This window comes from Anomaloglossus baeobatrachus, chromosome 7 (assembly GCF_048569485.1).
Source record: "Anomaloglossus baeobatrachus isolate aAnoBae1 chromosome 7, aAnoBae1.hap1, whole genome shotgun sequence".
NCBI classification, from domain to species: Eukaryota; Metazoa; Chordata; class Amphibia; order Anura; family Aromobatidae; genus Anomaloglossus; species Anomaloglossus baeobatrachus.
Genome location: NC_134359.1, coordinates 11,661,406 through 11,679,357, shown reverse-complemented (window position 1 = coordinate 11,679,357; position 17,952 = coordinate 11,661,406). Strand labels below are relative to the sequence as shown.

Sequence of the window (17,952 nt, the reverse complement as noted above, 5' to 3'; positions counted from 1 at the left end):
CTGTGGGGGAGGGGAGCGGCAGGACAGCTGTGGGGGAGGGGAGCGGCAGGACAGCTGCGGGGTGGGGAGCGGCAGGACAGCTGTGGGGAAGAGTAGCGGCAGGACAGCTGCGGGGTGGGGAGCGGCAGGACAGCTGTGGGGGAGGGGAGCGGCAGGACAGCTGCGGGGGAGGGGAGCGGCAGGACAGCTGTGGGGAAGAGTAGCGGCAGGACAGCTGTGGGGGAGGGGAGCGGCAGGACAGCTGTGGGGGAGGGGAGCGGCAGGACAGCTGTGGGGGAGGGGAGCGGCAGGACAGCTGTGGGGGAGGGAAGCAGCAGGACAGCTGCGGGGAAGGGGAGCGGCAGGACAGCTGTGGGGGAGGGGAGCGGCAGGACAGCTGCCGGGAAGAGGAGCAGCAGGACAGCTGTGGGGGAGGGGAGCAGCAGGACAGCTGTGGGGAAGAGTAACAGCAGGACAGCTGCGGGGGAGGGGAGCGGCAGGAAAGCTGTGGGGGAGGGGAGCGGCAGGACAGCGGTGGGGGAGGGGAGCGGCAGGACAGCGGTGGGGGAGGGGAGCGGCAGGACAGCTGTGGGGAAGAGTAACAGCAGGACAGCTGTGGGGGAGAAGAGCGGCAGGACAGCTGCGGGGGAGAAGAGCGGCAGGACAGCTGCGGGGGAGGGGAGCGGCAGGACAGCTGCGGGGGAGGGGAGCGGCAGGACAGCTGCGGGGGTGGGGAGCGGCAGGACAGCTGCGGGGGAGGGGAGCGGCAGGACAGCTGCGGGGGTGGGGAGCGGCAGGACAGCTGCGGGGGTGGGGAGCGGCAGGACAGCTGCGGGGTGGGGAGCGGCAGGACAGCGGTGGGGGAGGGGAGCGGCAGGACAGCGGTGGGGGAGGGGAGCGGCAGGACAGCTGTGGGGAAGAGTAACAGCAGGACAGCTGTGGGGGAGAAGAGCGGCAGGACAGCTGCGGGGGAGAAGAGCGGCAGGACAGCTGCGGGGGAGGGGAGCGGCAGGACAGCTGCGGGGGAGGGGAGCGGCAGGACAGCTGCGGGGGTGGGGAGCGGCAGGACAGCTGCGGGGGAGGGGAGCGGCAGGACAGCTGCGGGGTGGGGAGCGGCAGGACAGCTGCGGGGTGGGGAGCGGCAGGACAGCTGCGGGGGAGGGGAGTGGCAGGACAGCTGCGGGGGAGGGGAGCGGCAGGACAGCTGCGGGGGAGGGGAGCGGCAGGACAGCTGCGGGGGAGGGGAGCGGCAGGACAGCTGCGGGGGAGGGGAGCGGCAGGACAGCTGCGGGGGAGGGGAGCGGCAGGAAAGCTGCGGGGGAGGGGAGCGGCAGGACAGCGGTGGGGGAGGGGAGCGGCAGGACAGCGGTGGGGGAGGGGAGCGGCAGGACAGCTGTGGGGAAGAGTAACGGCAGGACAGCTGTGGGGGAGAAGAGCGGCAGGACAGCTGCGGGGGAGAAGAGCGGCAGGACAGCTGCGGGGGAGGGGAGCGGCAGGACAGCTGCGGGGGAGGGGAGCGGCAGGACAGCTGCGGGGGAGGGGAGCGGCAGGACAGCTGCGGGGTGGGGAGCGGCAGGACAGCTGCGGGGTGGGGAGCGGCAGGACAGCTGCGGGGGTGGGGAGCGGCAGGACAGCTGCGGGGGAGGGGAGCGGCAGGACAGCTGCAGGGGAGGGGAGCGGCAGGACAGCTGCGGGGTGGGGAGCGGCAGGACAGCTGCGGGGGAGGGGAGCGGCAGGACAGCTGCGGGGGAGGGGAGCGGCAGGACAGCTGCGGGGGAGGGGAGCGGCAGGAAAGCTGCGGGGGAGGGGAGCGGCAGGAAAGCTGCGGGGGAGGGGAGCGGCAGGACAGCGGTGGGGGAGGGGAGCGGCAGGACAGCGGTGGGGGAGGGGAGCGGCAGGACAGCTGTGGGGAAGAGTAACAGCAGGACAGCTGCGGGGGAGAAGAGCGGCAGGACAGCTGCGGGGGAGGGGAGCGGCAGGACAGCTGCGGGGGAGGGGAGCGGCAGGACAGCTGCGGGGGAGGGGAGCGGCAGGACAGCTGCGGGGGAGGGGAGCGGCAGGACAGCTGCGGGGGAGGGGAGCGGCAGGACAGCTGCGGGGTGGGGAGCGGCAGGACAGCTGCGGGGTGGGGAGCGGCAGGACAGCTGCGGGGGAGGGGAGCGGCAGGACAGCTGCGGGGGAGGGGAGCGGCAGGACAGCTGCGGGGTGGGGAGCGGCAGGACAGCTGCGGGGGAGGGGAGTGGCAGGACCGCTGCGGGGAGGGGAATTATTGGGGTTTTAAGCTTCTCCCAGTCAGACGGACTCTCTGTACAGAATATTATATCCGCTGCATTGGGAGCTGCTGGGGAAACGCTCCAGACCTCAGGAGGAGATGAGTGCGCGGCGGAGGAATCTCCACCGGTGAGATGTGTCCGGACACTGGGTCCGCAGAGACTTCATGCTACATAATTGATACTATCCGCCTGTCACGTCCACTCCGGTGACCCCGCAGACGGCTCGCCCGCTAATGATGCTGCATTCTCCGTTCTTGCAGATCTGAGCCGATAATGTGCAGCTCTCAGCGGCCGACCACAACCCTCAGACCTGACATTTACACCAGATCTTAGATTGTCCGGATCTGCACTAACATCTGGAGCTAATGACCCAACCTCAGCTTTGTAATGGAGACCCGGGGGAGATCCAGGGGGTAGAAAGTCTCCAGAGCAAAGCACTCTGGGAAAAAATGCAAAGTGGCTCTCCACCAGAAGGAAGAACACGGTCTCCATTGATAGGTCACTAGGCGTCAATGTCCGACCCTGCAATCATCATCTGAGGTCCCTGCAATCATCATCTGAGGTCCCTGCAATCATCATCTGAGGAACCTACAATTACTGGTCCTGCAGTTCTGATTCCTCCCCTATAGGAGGCGCTGCAGCAGGGTCAGGTTATTCCTCCTCTATAGGAGGCGCTGTAGAGTCAGGTTATTCCTCCCCTATAGGAGGCGCTGCAGCTGGGTCAGGTTACTCCTCCCCTATAGGAGGCGCTGCAGCAGGGTCAGGTTATTCCTCCCCTATAGGAGGCGCTGCAGCAGGGTCAGGTTATTCCTCCCCTATAGGAGGCGCTGCAGCTGGGTCAGGTTATTCCTCCTGGAGGACACAGAGTGGCATCTGCCATCTTCATCTGCCATAAATACCTAATGTCTTTGCCGTATTTTCTCCTGACCCCAGCGTAGTTGCACCTTGCTCCTGTGCCCCCCGCTCCTGATCTATGGCCGCCCCTTCCCTGTAGACAAATCAAGTATTTTTAACCAAATGCCACAGTCCCCAAAAATCCTCTATGGGCGTCTTATTGAGGACCACATCCCCTTGTCTGAAAACATTAGCTTTATACACAGCAAAAAGGGGGCCACAACATGGGCCACCACCTGTAGATGATGTCGGGGTAGGGGGCAGCGCAGGAGGGTCCGAAGGTGATGAGCAGGGGGCAGTGCAGGAGGGTCTGATGGTGATGAGCAGGGGGCAGTGCAGGAGGGTCCGATGGTGATGAGCAGGGGACAGTGCAGGAGGGTCTGATGGTGATGAGCAGGGGATAATGCAGGAGGGTCTGATGGTGATGAGCAGGGGATAATGCAGGAGGGTCTGATGGTGATGAGCAGGGGATAATGCAGGAGGGTCTGATGGTGATGAGCAGGGGACAGTGCAGGAGGGTCTGATGGTGATGAGCAGGGGGCAGTGCAGGAGGGTCCGATGGTGATGAGCAGGGGACAGTGCAGGAGGGTCTGATGGTGATGAACAGGGGACAGTGCAGGAGGGTCTGATGGTGATGAGCAGGGGACAGTGCAGGAGGGTCTGATGGTGATGAGCAGGGGGCAGTGCAGGAGGGTCTGATGGTGATGAGCAGGGGACAGTGCAGGAGGGTCTGATTGTGATGAACAGGGGACAGTGCAGGAGGGTCTGATGGTGATGAGCAGGGGGCAGTGCAGGAGGGTCTGATGGTGATGAGCAGGGGGCAGTGCAGGAGGGTCCGATGGTGATGAGCAGGGGATAATGCAGGAGGGTCTGATGGTGATGAGCAGGGGGCAGTGCAGGAGGGTCTGATGGTAATGAGCAGGGGACAGTGCAGGAGGGTCTGATGGTGATGAGCAGGGGGCAGTGCAGGAGGGTCTGATGGTGATAAGCAGGGGGCAGTGCAGGAGGGTCCTATGGTGATGAGCAGGGGGCAGTGCAGGAGGGTCTGATGGTGATGAGCAGGGGACAGTGCAGGAGGGTCTGATGGTGATGAGCAGGGGGCAGTGCAGGAGGGTCCGATGGTGATGAGCAGGGGATAATGCAGGAGGGTCTGATGGTGATGAGCAGGGGGCAGTGCAGGAGGGTCTGATGGTAATGAGCAGGGGGCAGTGCAGGAGGGTCTGATGGTGATGAGCAGGGGACAGTGCAGGAGGGTCTGATGGTGATGAGCAGGGGGCAGCACAGGAGGGTCTGATGGTGATGAGCAGGGGATAATGCAGGAGGGTCTGATGGTGATGAGCAGGGGACAGTGCAGGAGGGTCTGATGGTGATGAGCAGGGGGCAGTGCAGGAGGGTCTGATGGTGATAAGCAGGGGGCAGTGCAGGAGGGTCCTATGGTGATGAGCAGGGGGCAGTGCAGGAGGGTCTGATGGTGATGAGCAGGGGATAATGCAGGAGGGTCTGATGGTGATGAGCAGGGGACAGTGCAGGAGGGTCTGATGGTGATGAGCAGGGGGCAGTGCAGGAGGGTCTGATGGTGATAAGCAGGGGGCAGTGCAGGAGGGTCCTATGGTGATGAGCAGGGGGCAGTGCAGGAGGGTCTGATGGTGATGAGCAGGGGACAGTGCAGGAGGGTCTGATGGTGATGAGCAGGGGGCAGTGCAGGAGGGTCCGATGGTGATGAGCAGGGGATAATGCAGGAGGGTCTGATGGTGATGAGCAGGGGGCAGTGCAGGAGGGTCTGATGGTAATGAGCAGGGGGCAGTGCAGGAGGGTCTGATGGTGATGAGCAGGGGACAGTGCAGGAGGGTCTGATGGTGATGAGCAGGGGGCAGCACAGGAGGGTCTGATGGTGATGAGCAGGGGATAATGCAGGAGGGTCTGATGGTGATGAGCAGGGGGCAGCGCAGGAGGGTCCGAAGGTGATGAGCAGGGGGCAGTGCAGGAGGGTCTGATGGTGATGAGCAGGGGATAATGCAGGAGGGTCTGATGGTGATGAGCAGGGGGCAGTGCAGGAGGGTCTGATGGTGATGAGCAGGGGACAGTGCAGGAGGGTCTGATGGTGATGAGCAGGGGGCAGCGCAGGAGGGTCCGAAGGTGATGAGCAGGGGGCAGTGCAGGAGGGTCTGATGGTGATGAGCAGGGGATAATGCAGGAGGGTCTGATGGTGATGAGCAGGGGACAGTGCAGGAGGGTCTGATGGTGATGAGCAGGGGGCAGTGCAGGAGGGTCTGATGGTGATGAGCAGGGGCAGTGCAGGAGGGTCTGATGGTGATGAGCAGGGGCAGTGCAGGAGGGTCCGATGGTGATGAGCAGGGGACAGTGCAGGAGGGTCTGATGGTGATGAACAGGGGACAGTGCAGGAGGGTCTGATGGTGATGAGCAGGGGACAGTGCAGGAGGGTCTGATGGTGATGAGCAGGGGGCAGTGCAGGAGGGTCTGATGGTGATGAGCAGGGGGCAGTGCAGGAGGGTCTGATGGTGATGAGCAGGGGCAGTGCAGGAGGGTCCGATGGTGATGAGCAGGGGACAGTGCAGGAGGGTCTGATGGTGATGAACAGGGGACAGTGCAGGAGGGTCTGATGGTGATGAGCAGGGGACAGTGCAGGAGGGTCTGATGGTGATGAGCAGGGGGCAGTGCAGGAGGGTCTGATGGTGATGAGCAGGGGACAGTGCAGGAGGGTCTGATGGTGATGAACAGGGGACAGTGCAGGAGGGTCTGATGGTGATGAGCAGGGGGCAGTGCAGGAGGGTCTGATGGTGATGAGCAGGCGGCAGCGCAGGAGGGTCTGATGGTGATGAGCAGGGGGCAGTGCAGGAGGGTCTGATGGTGATGAGCAGGGGGCAGTGCAGGAGGGTCTGATGGTGATGAGCAGGGGACAGTACAGGAGGGTCTGATGGTGATGAGCAGGGGGCAGTGCAGGAGGGTCTGATGGTGATGAGCAGGGGGCAGTGCAGGAGGGTCTGATGGTGATGAGCAGGGGGCAGTGCAGGAGGGTCTGATGGTGATGAGCAGGGGGCAATGCAGGAGGGTCTGATGGTGATGAGCAGGGGACAGTGCAGGAGGGTCTGATGGTGATGAGTAGGGGACAGTGCAGGAGGGTCTGATGGTGATGAGTAGGGGACAGTGCAGGAGGGTCTGATGGTGATGAGCAGGGGGCAGCACAGGAGGGTCTGATGGTGATGAGCAGGGGATAATGCAGGAGGGTCTGATGGTGATGAGCAGGGTGCAGTGCAGGAGGGTCTGATGGTGATGAGCAGGGTGCAGTGCAGGAGGGTCTGATGGTGATGAGCAGGGGATAATGCAGGAGGGTCTGATGGTGATGAGCAGGGGGCAGTGCAGGAGGGTCTGATGGTAATGAGCAGGGGGCAGTGCAGGAGGGTCTGATGGTGATGAGCAGGGGGCAGCACAGGAGGGTCTGATGGTGATGAGCAGGGGATAATGCAGGAGGGTCTGATGGTGATGAGCAGGGGGCAGTGCAGGAGGGTCTGATGGTGATGAGCAGGGGACAGTGCAGGAGGGTCTGATGGTGATGAGCAGGGGACAGTCCTCATCGTGACAGCAGGATGAATGGGACCCCACAATTTGACATGGACCCCTGGTTTTACTTTTTACCCTCCAGTTGGAGGAGACCAAGCTTTTATCCCCCAGCAGTGGACTCCATCTTCACCTTTTTCATGCACGTTATTTTAGTGCTATCTTGTGACATTGTTGTAACTGTGGAGATTGTATGAGTCCAGCCTCGGCCATTAATGCATCACAGGACGGTGCTGTATCACTTCACCCGCAGCGTTCATATCACCAGTCAGAATTTACCATTCTTATATATATAACCTATGAAATCCCTTTAATCTGTTTTCTAATCCAAAAAATCTGATAAATCTCCATTAATTTCTGATGTAAAACTCCAGGATAATTATGGAACATTTCACCAGCGGAGAACAGAAGCTCTGAACCTGCTGTGACCGAAAAGACTCCCTCCACCTAAACCAAACTCCGTCAGGGAAGCTGCTTTCTGCAGCAGAAACCTTCTACACAGGACATGTCCAAGCAAGATAAATGCATCCGCAGCCGCCCCTGCCACAATCACTGAGACATTAGCCGGACTCGGGGACTGGTCTTTTCTTTCTATCTTTGCGGGTCTCACAGTTTCCGCTCTCACGATTGTTACTATCGTTTGCAGGTTTAATATTCATCTATTTAATGTTCCCTTCACAAAAGTTAAAGGCTTCAATTCACCTAATAACATTGTTCTGATACAAATCAAATAAATAAAATGATAATAGAAATCAGGACGTCATTGTCTCCGCAGCCTCTACCGCGTATAAGACGCTCCTGGTATTACGCATCTGATCAGCAGCCGACAAGCGCAGAAAAGCAGAAATGCAGAATCCTACCCAGATGCTGCTGTCGTGATGATACGGTTTCCAGTTGCGCCCGGTGTCGCTGAACATAACGCTGAAGTGCGTCACCCAGTCCGGGCTTCCATGTCGCCCCTGTGTGGCCGCCCCCGTGATGTCAAACCGTCCTCCCAGGTCAATCTGCAGCCATTGCCTCACATTAGATTCCAGCGGAGACCATCCACCAACGCCTGCGAGAGAGAAAACAGAAGAAATAAACCCGAGAGACAATCACCGCACTCTGCCGAGACACAAAGTACCGCAAGAAAGCAACAACTACACAAAATGTGAAATAATCTGTTCTCTTCACAAGCAATTAACACGTTAACATAATATCTCCATCACACAGAAGCACACAGCTATGTAATGGGCGATTAGACGGAGCGAGATAACATGAAACGTCACTGAGTACATACATTACATTACTGATCCTGTATTATCCTCCAGAGCTGCACTCACTATACTGCTGGTGCAGTCACTGTGTACATACATTACTGATCCTGAGTTACCTCCTGTATTATCCTCCAGAGCTGCACTCACTATTCTGCTGGTGCAGTCACTGTGTACATACATTACATTACTGATCCTGAGTTACCTCCTGTATTATACTCCAGAGCTGCACTCACTATTCTGCAGGTGCAGTCACTGTGTACATACATTACATGACTGATCCTGAGCTACCTCCTGTATTATACTCCAGAGCTGCACTCACTATTCTGCTGGTGCAGTCACTGTGTACATACATTACTGATCCTGAGTTACCTCCTGTATTATACTCCAGAGCTGCACTCACTATTCTGCTGGTGCAGTCACTGTGTACATACATTACATTACTGATCCTGAGTTACCTCCTGTATTATACTCCAGAGCTGCACTCACTATTCTGCTGGTGCAGTCACTTTTCTGATTAAATGGATTCCCTTTTCTTTGGGGAGGAGAGGGTTAATGTCAGTTTACTTTCCAGCAGCTTCTGACTCCTGGTCAGGTGTTTTGGGTTTGGACCACTCCCAGGTCCTATATTTACCCTCTGCGTCCAGCAGAGGCTGCTGGTTATTTTCAATCATGTGAAAGCTTGGCCAGGAGGTGGAAGGAGCTGGAGTAACCCTCTCTCTGTTGTGCTTTTGGCTGCAGCAGTTCTTTATGTGCTAGTTACAGTGCGGACGTTTCCCAGTAATCTACTTACTTCCCCTTTTATGTTGTTTCCCCTTATGCACTTTTAGTGACTCCTTTTGTGTGTGGTTGCCGTGTGAATGAGTTGTCGTTGTTACCCCTTTTAGTCTTTATTTGTCGGTGGGGTTGTTGACTTCTGTTCTTGCCCCTTCCCCCCAAGTGGTGGGTTGTGGAGGGGGGTTTTTACCATCAGCGACAAGGACAGGAGGTAGGGCCTGGACCTCCTTACCTTCAAGGGTACCTCTGGGTGTGAGGGTGAGCGCAGGGGCACCAGCCTTAGGGCCAGTATAGGTTTCACTGTGTTCCCCAGTCACCTGTGATAATTATACTCCAGAGCTGCACTCACTATTCTGCTGGTGCACTGTGTACATACATTACATTACTGATCCTGAGTTACCTCCTGTATTATACTCCAGAGCTGCACTCACTATTCTGCTGGTGCACTGTGTACATACATTACATTACTGATCCTGAGTTACCTCCTGTATTATACTCCAGAGCTGCACTCACTATTCTGCTGGTGCAGTCACTGTGTACATTCTGTACTGATTCTGACCTACTTCCTGTATTCTACTCCAGAGCTGCACTCACTATTCTGCTGGAGCAGTCACTGTGTACATACATTACATTACTGATCCTGAGTTACCTCCTGTATTATACTCCAGAGCTGCACTCACTATTCAGCTGGTGCAGTCACTGTGTACATACATTACTGATCCTGAGTTATCTCCTGTATTATACTCCAGAGCTGCACTCACTATTTTGCTGGTGCAGTCACTGTGTACATACATTACTGATCCTGAGTTACCTCCTGTATTATATTCCAGAGCTGCACTCACTATTCTGCTGGTGCAGTCACTGTGTACATACATTACATTAGTGATCCTGAGTTACCTCCTGTATTATACTCCAGAGCTGCACTCACTATTCTGCTGGAGGAATCACTGAATACATACATTACATTATGTATACTGTGCTCTTGCTTAGTTGTATTTGTACAGCACAAAAAGCAAAAGATCTTGACTGGATGAGACGAGCGCAGCTGAAGGGATGATGGAATATGAAGTCATGAGTCTATGGTGCGGGGGTCCGTGTATTTAGATACTGGGTTCGGGCAGTGAACTGCAGCTTTTCCTGTGGGAATCCGGGTTAGTGGCCACAGCTCTGACTTGTAGTCCTAGTAATAATATCTTCACTAATCTTAAAACCAAGGAGTCAGATTTGACCCCAGAGAGGAGGGTAATGGGCACGGTTACTCCCAAAAAATGATTTGAAAAATTTTATCAAGAAAAACTAAGTATTCCCTAACTATGGCAGAGAGTGAGTCGTCTGCAATTATCTGGCAATGTATTGTGCTGATGACAATGTATTGTGCTGATGACAATTTAATGCAATCATCATTTTTCGGACTCAGGGACTGGCCGCACGTTGTGTATTTGAATAGGATCTTTCATCCAGTTTTGCTTACGGAAAATCCAAAAATCAGCTGCATAATCCAGACTTCAAAAACTCTCATTTACACTTTCCAGAACAATGTAATCTTATATTGCTGCAGCGTGAAGATTCTTTGTATTTTATGCACATTACACACTTTTGTAATGGGAAGAGTGAAATGTGCAACAAAATCAGAGGCAAAATTTGGCTGGGTTTTGTTGAATATTAGCGGCTGTAAATCCTGCTGTGCTGTGCCGTGTGCGCTCAGGGGCTTCATTTTGGCCTCAGTGTCCATCACAATAGATTATTCATTAAAGCCGCCAGATAGTGAGGCTGCAGGCAGTCATCTTACCGTCTCGACTGTTCAGCTTTGTGTTGCTGGGGAGGATTTCTGAGGAGCTGTCAAATGCCGTCTGTGGCAGCGGAGACACCAGCGGATCGTCACAATTATCTGGAGAAGAAGAAGACAGAACATGGTCACTGCACGGAAAGGAGGGGACGGAACATGGTCACTGCACAGAAAGGAGGGGACGGAACATGATCACTGCACGGAAAGGAGGGGACGGAACATGGTCACTGCACGGAAAGGAGGGGACGGAACATGGTCACTGCACGGAAAGGAGGTGACGGAACATGGTCACTGCACGGAAAGGAGGGGACGGAACATGGTCACTGCACGGAAAGGAGGGGACGGAACATGGTCACTGCACGGAAAGGAGGGGACGGAACATGGTCACTGCACGGAAAGGAGGGGACGGAACATGGTCACTGCACGGAAAGGAGGGGACGGAACATGGTCACTGCACGGAAAGGAGGGGACGGAACATGGTCACTGCACGGAAAGGAGGGGACGGAACATGATCACTGCACGGAAAGGAGGGGACGGAACATGGTCACTGCACGGAAAGGAGGGGACGGAACATGGTCACTGCACGGAAAGGAGGGGACGGAACATGGTCACTGCACGGAAAGGAGGGGACGGAACATGGTCACTGCACGGAAAGGAGGGGACGGAACATGGTCACTGCACGGAAAGGAGGGGACGGAACATGGTCACTGCACGGAAAGGAGGGGACGGAACATGGTCACTGCACGGAAAGGAGGGGACGGAACATGATCACTGCACGGAAAGGAGGGGACGGAACATGGTCACTGCACGGAAAGGAGGGGACGGAACATGGTCACTGCACGGAAAGGAGGTGACGGAACATGGTCACTGCACGGAAAGGAGGGGACGGAACATGGTCACTGCACGGAAAGGAGGGGACGGAGAAGCCACAAACTCCGATAAGACTGTTACATTAACTAGAAGCCACATTGTTTCCATTTACAATCTTCACAGTTTCCTCTTTCTGTTAAAATATTATTATTAATTCGTAATGAGTGAATCTGATTAGAATTTGCCGGAATCTTTCCAGTCGCTGCAGCTCCACAAATAGAAAAAAAATAATTTAGGTAAATCTGATTATTTTAATTGTATTGCACTGATCTGCTCATTTCTCTCCTTATTTTATTTGCTTATTTAGCGCAATTATTTCCAAACTCTTTATAGACCCTGTCACTGTCCGCGTCTGCTGTGCTGCGCTGTGCTGTGCTGTGCTGCGCTGCGCTGTGCTGTGCTGTGCTGTGCTGTGCTGCGCTGCGCTGTGCTGTGCTGTGCTGTGCTGCGCTGTGCTGTGCTGTGCTGTGCTGCGCTGTGCTGTGCTGTGCTGTGCTGTGCTGTGCTGCGCTGTGCTGTGCTGTGCTGTGCTGTGCTGTGCTGCGCTGCGCTGTGCTGTGCTGTGCTGTGCTGTGCTGTGCTGCGCTGTGCTGTGCTGTGCTGCGCTGCGCTGTGCTGTGCTGCGCTGCGCTGCGCTGTGCTGTGCTGTGCTGCGCTGCGCTGCGCTGTGCTGCGCTGCGCTGTGCTGTGCTGCGCTGTGCTGTGCTGTGCTGTGCTGTGCTGCGCTGCGCTGTGCTGTGCTGTGCTGTGCTGCGCTGTGCTGTGCTGCGCTGTGCTGTGCTGTGCTGCGCTGCGCTGTGCTGTGCTGCGCTGCGGTGCGAGCATTGTGTGACCGTGCAGGGATGAGTTTGTCATTGGTCACAGTGTTTCACAATATGTCATCAGCAGCCTCACATTGTGTTGCTAATAAGGGTTATCCCATTTGAGGTGGCAGAAAGAGCCGCTGTACATCGGTGTGACCGCCCGATGCTGCGGCCTCCGGCAGAGGTATACAGTGTATAGGGGGGATTCCTGCAGTGTGAACCCATCCCATACAGTCATGCATTGCTCTTTCACAGTTATGGTTGGGTCACTTTTGTCCCTGCAGCCCCTATCCCATTCATATCTCAGTCCAGGGGCCGAAATACCATTGGTGCAATCTGTGCAGCCCACACGGGCCCGGGAGGTCAGGGGGCCACATCCAGCTGTAAAGCAGGAGGAATAGTGCACTATTGCATGGCAAAGGGCCCATATACTGCTCCTCACAGGGGTCCATATACTGCTCCTCACAGGGGCCCATATACTGCTCCTCACAGGGGCCCATATACTGCTCCTCACAGGGGTCCATATACTGCTCCTCACAGGGGTCCATATACTGCTCTTCACAGGGGCCCATATACTGCTCCTCACAGGGGTCCATATACTGCTCCTCACAGGGGTCCATATACTGCTCCTCACAGGGGCCCATATACTGCTCTTCACAGGGGCCCATATACTGCTCCTCACAGGGGCCCATATACTGCTCCTCACAGGGGTCCATATACTGCTCCTCACAGGGGCCCATATACTGCTCCTCACAGGGGCCCATATACGTCTCTTCACAGGGGTCCATATACTGCTCTTCACAGGGGTCCATATACTGCTCCTCACAGGGGTCCATATACTGCTCTTCACAGGGGCCCATATACTGCTCCTCACAGGGGTCCATATACTGCTCCTCACAGGGGTCCATATACTGCTCCTCACAGGGGTCCATATACTGCTCTTCACAGGGGCCCATATACTGCTCCTCACAGGGGTCCATATACTGCTCCTCACAGGGGTCCATATACTGCTCCTCACAGGGGCCCATATACTGCTCTTCACAGGGGCCCATATACTGCTCCTCACAGGGGCCCATATACTGCTCCTCACAGGGGTCCATATACTGCTCCTCACAGGGGCCCATATACTGCTCCTCACAGGGGCCCATATACGTCTCTTCACAGGGGTCCATATACTGCTCTTCACAGGGGCCCATATACTGCTCTTCACAGGGGCCCATATACTGCTCCTCACAGGGGTCCATATACTGCTCTTCACAGGGGCCCATATACTGCTCTTCACAGGGGCCCATATACTGCTCCTCACAGGGGTCCATATACTGCTCTTCACAGGGGCCCATATACTGCTCCTCACAGGGGTCCATATACTGCTCCTCACAGGGATCCATATACTGCTCCTCACAGGGGCCCATATACTGCTCTTCACAGGGGCCCATATACTGCTCCTCACAGGGGCCCATATACTGCTCTTCACAGGGGCCCATATACTGCTCCTCACAGGGGCCCATATACTGCTCTTCACAGGGGCCCATATACTGCTCCTCACAGGGGTCCATATATTGCTCCTCACAGGGGTCCATATACTGCTCTTCACAGGGGCCCATATACTGTTCCTCACAGGGGCCCATATACTGCTCTTCACAGGGGCCCATATACTGCTCCTCACAGGGGCCCATATACTGCTCCTCACAGGGGCCCATATACTGCTCTTCACAGGGGCCCATATACTGCTCTTCACAGGGGTCCATATACTGCTCCTCACAGGGGTCCATATACTGCTCTTCACAGGGGCCCATATACTGCTCTTCACAGGAGTCCATATACTGCTCCTCACAGGGGTCCATATACTGCTCCTCACAGGGGCCCATATACTGCTCTTCACAGGGGCCCATATACTGCTCTTCACAGGGGTCCATATACTGCTCCTCACAGGGGTCCATATACTGCTCTTCACAGGGGCCCATATACTGCTCTTCACAGGGGTCCATATACTGCTCTTCACAGGGGCCCATATACTGCTCTTCACAGGGGTCCATATACTGTTCCTCACAGGGGTCCATATACTGCTCCTCACAGGGGCCCATATACTGCTCTTCACAGGGGCCCATATACTGCTCTTCACAGGGGTCCATATACTGCTCCTCACAGGGGTCCATATACTGCTCTTCACAGGGGCCCATATACTGCTCTTCACAGGGGCCCATATACTGCTCTTCACAGGGGTCCATATACTGCTCCTCACAGGGGTCCATATACTGCTCCTCACAGGGGCCCATATACTGCTCTTCACAGGGGCCCATATACTGCTCCTCACAGGGGCCCATATACTGCTCTTCACAGGGGCCCATATACTGCTCTTCACAGGGGCCCATATACTGCTCCTCACAGGGGCCCATATACTGCTCCTCACAGGGGCCCACATACTGCTCTTCACAGGGGCCCACATACTGCTCTTCACAGGGGCCCATATACTGCTCCTCACAGGGGCCCATATACTGCTCTTCACAGGGGCCCATATACTGCTCTTCACAGGGGCCCATATATTGCTCTTCACAGGGGCCCATATACTGCTCTTCACAGGGGCCCATATACTGCTCTTCGCAGGGGCCCATATACTGCTCCTCACAGGGGCCCATATACTGCTCCTCACAGGGGCCCACATACTGCTCTTCACAGGGGCCCACATACTGCTCTTCACAGGGGCCCATATACTGCTCTTCACAGGGGCCCATATATTGCTCCTCACAGGGGCCCATATACTGCTCTTCGCAGGGGCCCATATACTGCTCTTCACAGGGGTCCATATACTGCACCTCACAGGGGTCCATATACTGCTCTTCACAGGGGTCCATATACTGCTCCTCACAGGGGTCCATATACTGCTCTTCACAGGGGTCCATATACTGCACCTCACAGGGGTCCATATATTGCTCCTCACAGGGGCCCATATACTGCTCTTCACAGGGGTCCATATACTGCACCTCACAGGGGTCCATATATTGCTCCTCACAGGGGTCCATATACTGCTCTTCACAGGGCCCATATACTGCTCTTCACAGGGGCCCATATACTGCTCCTCACAGGGGTCCATATACTGCTCTTCACAGGGGCCCATATACTGCTCCTCACAGGGGCCCATATACTGCTCCTCACAGGGGCCCATATACTGCTCTTCACAGGGGCCCATATATTGCTCCTCACAGGGGCCCATATACTGCTCTTCACAGGGGCCCATATACTGCTCTTCACAGGGGCCCATATATTGCTCCTCACAGGGGCCCATATACTGCTCTTCACAGGGGACCATATATTGCTCCTCACAGGGGCCCATATACTGCTCTTCACATGAGCCCATATACTGCTCTTCACAGGGGCCAATATACTGCTCCTCACAGGGCCCATATACTGCTCTTCACAGGGGCCCATATACTGCTCCTCACAGGGGCCCATATACTGCTCTTCACAGGGGCCCATATACTGCTCTTCACAGGGGCCCATATACTGCTCTTTACAGGGGCCCATATACTGCTCCTCACAGGGGCCCATATACTGCTCCTCACAGGGGCCCATATACTGCTCCTCACAGGGGCCCATATACTGCACCTCACAGGGGCCCATATACTGCTCTTCACAGGGGCCCATATACTGCTCCTCACAGGGGCCCATATATTGCTCCTCACAGGGGCCCATATACTGCTCCTCACAGGGGTCCATATACTGCTCTTCACAGGGGCCCATATACTGCTCCTCACAGGGGCCCATATATTGCTCCTCACAGGGGCCCATATACTGCTCCTCACAGGGGCCCATATACTGCTCCTCACAGGGGTCCATATACTGCTCCTCACAGGGGCCCATATACTGCTCCTCACAGGGGCCCATATACTGCTCCTCACAGGGGCCCATATACTGCTCTTCACAGGGGTCCATATACTGCTCCTCACAGGGGCCCATTTACTGCTCCTCACAGGGGCCCATATACTGCTCTTCACAGGGGCCCATATACTGCTCTTTACAGGGGCCCATATACTGCTCCTCACAGGGGCCCATATACTGCTCCTCACAGGGGCCCATATACTGCACCTCACAGGGGCCCATATACTGCTCTTCACAGGGGCCCATATACTGCTCCTCACAGGGGCCCATATATTGCTCCTCACAGGGGCCCATATACTGCTCCTCACAGGGGCCCATATACTGCTCTTCACAGGGGCCCATATACTGCTCCTCACAGGGGCCCATATATTGCTCCTCACAGGGGCCCATATACTGCTCCTCACAGGGGCCCATATACTGCTCTTCACAGGGGCCCATATACTGCTCCTCACAGGGGCCCATATATTGCTCCTCACAGGGGCCCATATACTGCTCCTCACAGGGGCCCATATACTGCTCTTCACAGGGGCCCATATACTGCTCCTCACAGGGGCCCATATATTGCTCCTCACAGGGGCCCATATATTGCTCCTCACAGGGGTCCATATACTGCTCCTCACAGGGGCCCATATACTGCTCTTCACAGGGGCCCATATACTGCTCCTCACAGGGGCCCATATATTGCTCCTCACAGGGGCCCATATACTGCTCCTCACAGGGGCCCATATACTGCTCTTCACAGGGGCCCATATACTGCTCCTCACAGGGGCCCATATATTGCTCCTCACAGGGGCCCATATATTGCTCCTCACAGGGGTCCATATACTGCTCTTTACAGGGGCCCATATACTGCTCCTCACAGGGGCCCATATACTGCTCCTCACAGGGGCCCATATATTGCTCCTCACAGGGGCCCATATACTGCTCCTCACAGGGGCCCATATACTGCTCCTCACAGGGGCCCATATACTGCTCCTCACAGGGGCCCATATACTGCACCTCACAGGGGCCCATATATTGCTCCTCACAGGGGCCCATATACTGCTCCTCACAGGGGCCCATATACTGCTCCTCACAGGGGCCCATATACTGCACCTCACAGGGGCCCATATACTGCTCCTCACAGGGGCCCATATACTGCTCCTCACAGGGGCCCATATACTGCACCTCACAGGGGCCCATATACTGCTCCTCACAGGGGCCCATATACTGCTCCTCACAGGGGCCCATATATTGCTCCTCACAGGGGCCCATATACTGCTCTTCACAGGGGGCCATATACTGCTCCTCACAGGGGTCCATATACTGCTCCTCACAGGGGCCCATATACTGCTCTTCACAGGGGCCCATATACTGCTCCTCACAGGGGCCCATATACTGCTCTTCACAGGGGGCCATATACTGCTCCTCACAGGGGTCCATATACTGCTCCTCACAGGGGCCCATATACTGCTCCTCACAGGGGCCCATATACTGCACCTCACAGGGGCCCATATATTGCTCCTCACAGGGGCCCATATACTGCTCTTCACAGGGGCCCATATACTGCTCCTCACAGGGGCCCATATACTGCTCTTCACAGGGGCCCATATACTGCACCTCACAGGGGCCCATATACTGCTCCTCACAGGGGCCCATATACTGCTCCTCACAGGGGTCCATATACTGCTCCTCACAGGGGCCATATACTGCTCCTCACAGGGGCCCATATACTGCACCTCACAGGGGCCCATATACTGCTCCTCACAGGGGCCCATATACTGCTCCTCACAGGGGCCCCTGTGTCTGCGTCCTCCAGTGTATCTGTCTTCACTGTATTTTGAGGTGATGAGTTTGGAAACCCCGGGATGATTAGCGCTAATGGC

General features: G+C 56.2%; 1 protein-coding gene across 1 annotated transcript in view; it reads right to left on the bottom strand.

The window, feature by feature from the left end:
• The window catches only part of CNTNAP5 (contactin associated protein family member 5), a 356,337-nt gene that overhangs the window by 299,263 nt on the left and 39,122 nt on the right, over positions 1-17,952 (bottom strand). Inside the window, exons 2-3 of the mRNA XM_075317029.1 lie at positions 10,542-10,640; positions 7,583-7,776 (exon numbers count right to left, since the gene is read on the bottom strand). Coding sequence (XP_075173144.1) covers positions 7,583-7,776; positions 10,542-10,640 — 293 coding nt within the window. The remainder of the gene's footprint in view (positions 1-7,582; positions 7,777-10,541; positions 10,641-17,952) is intronic.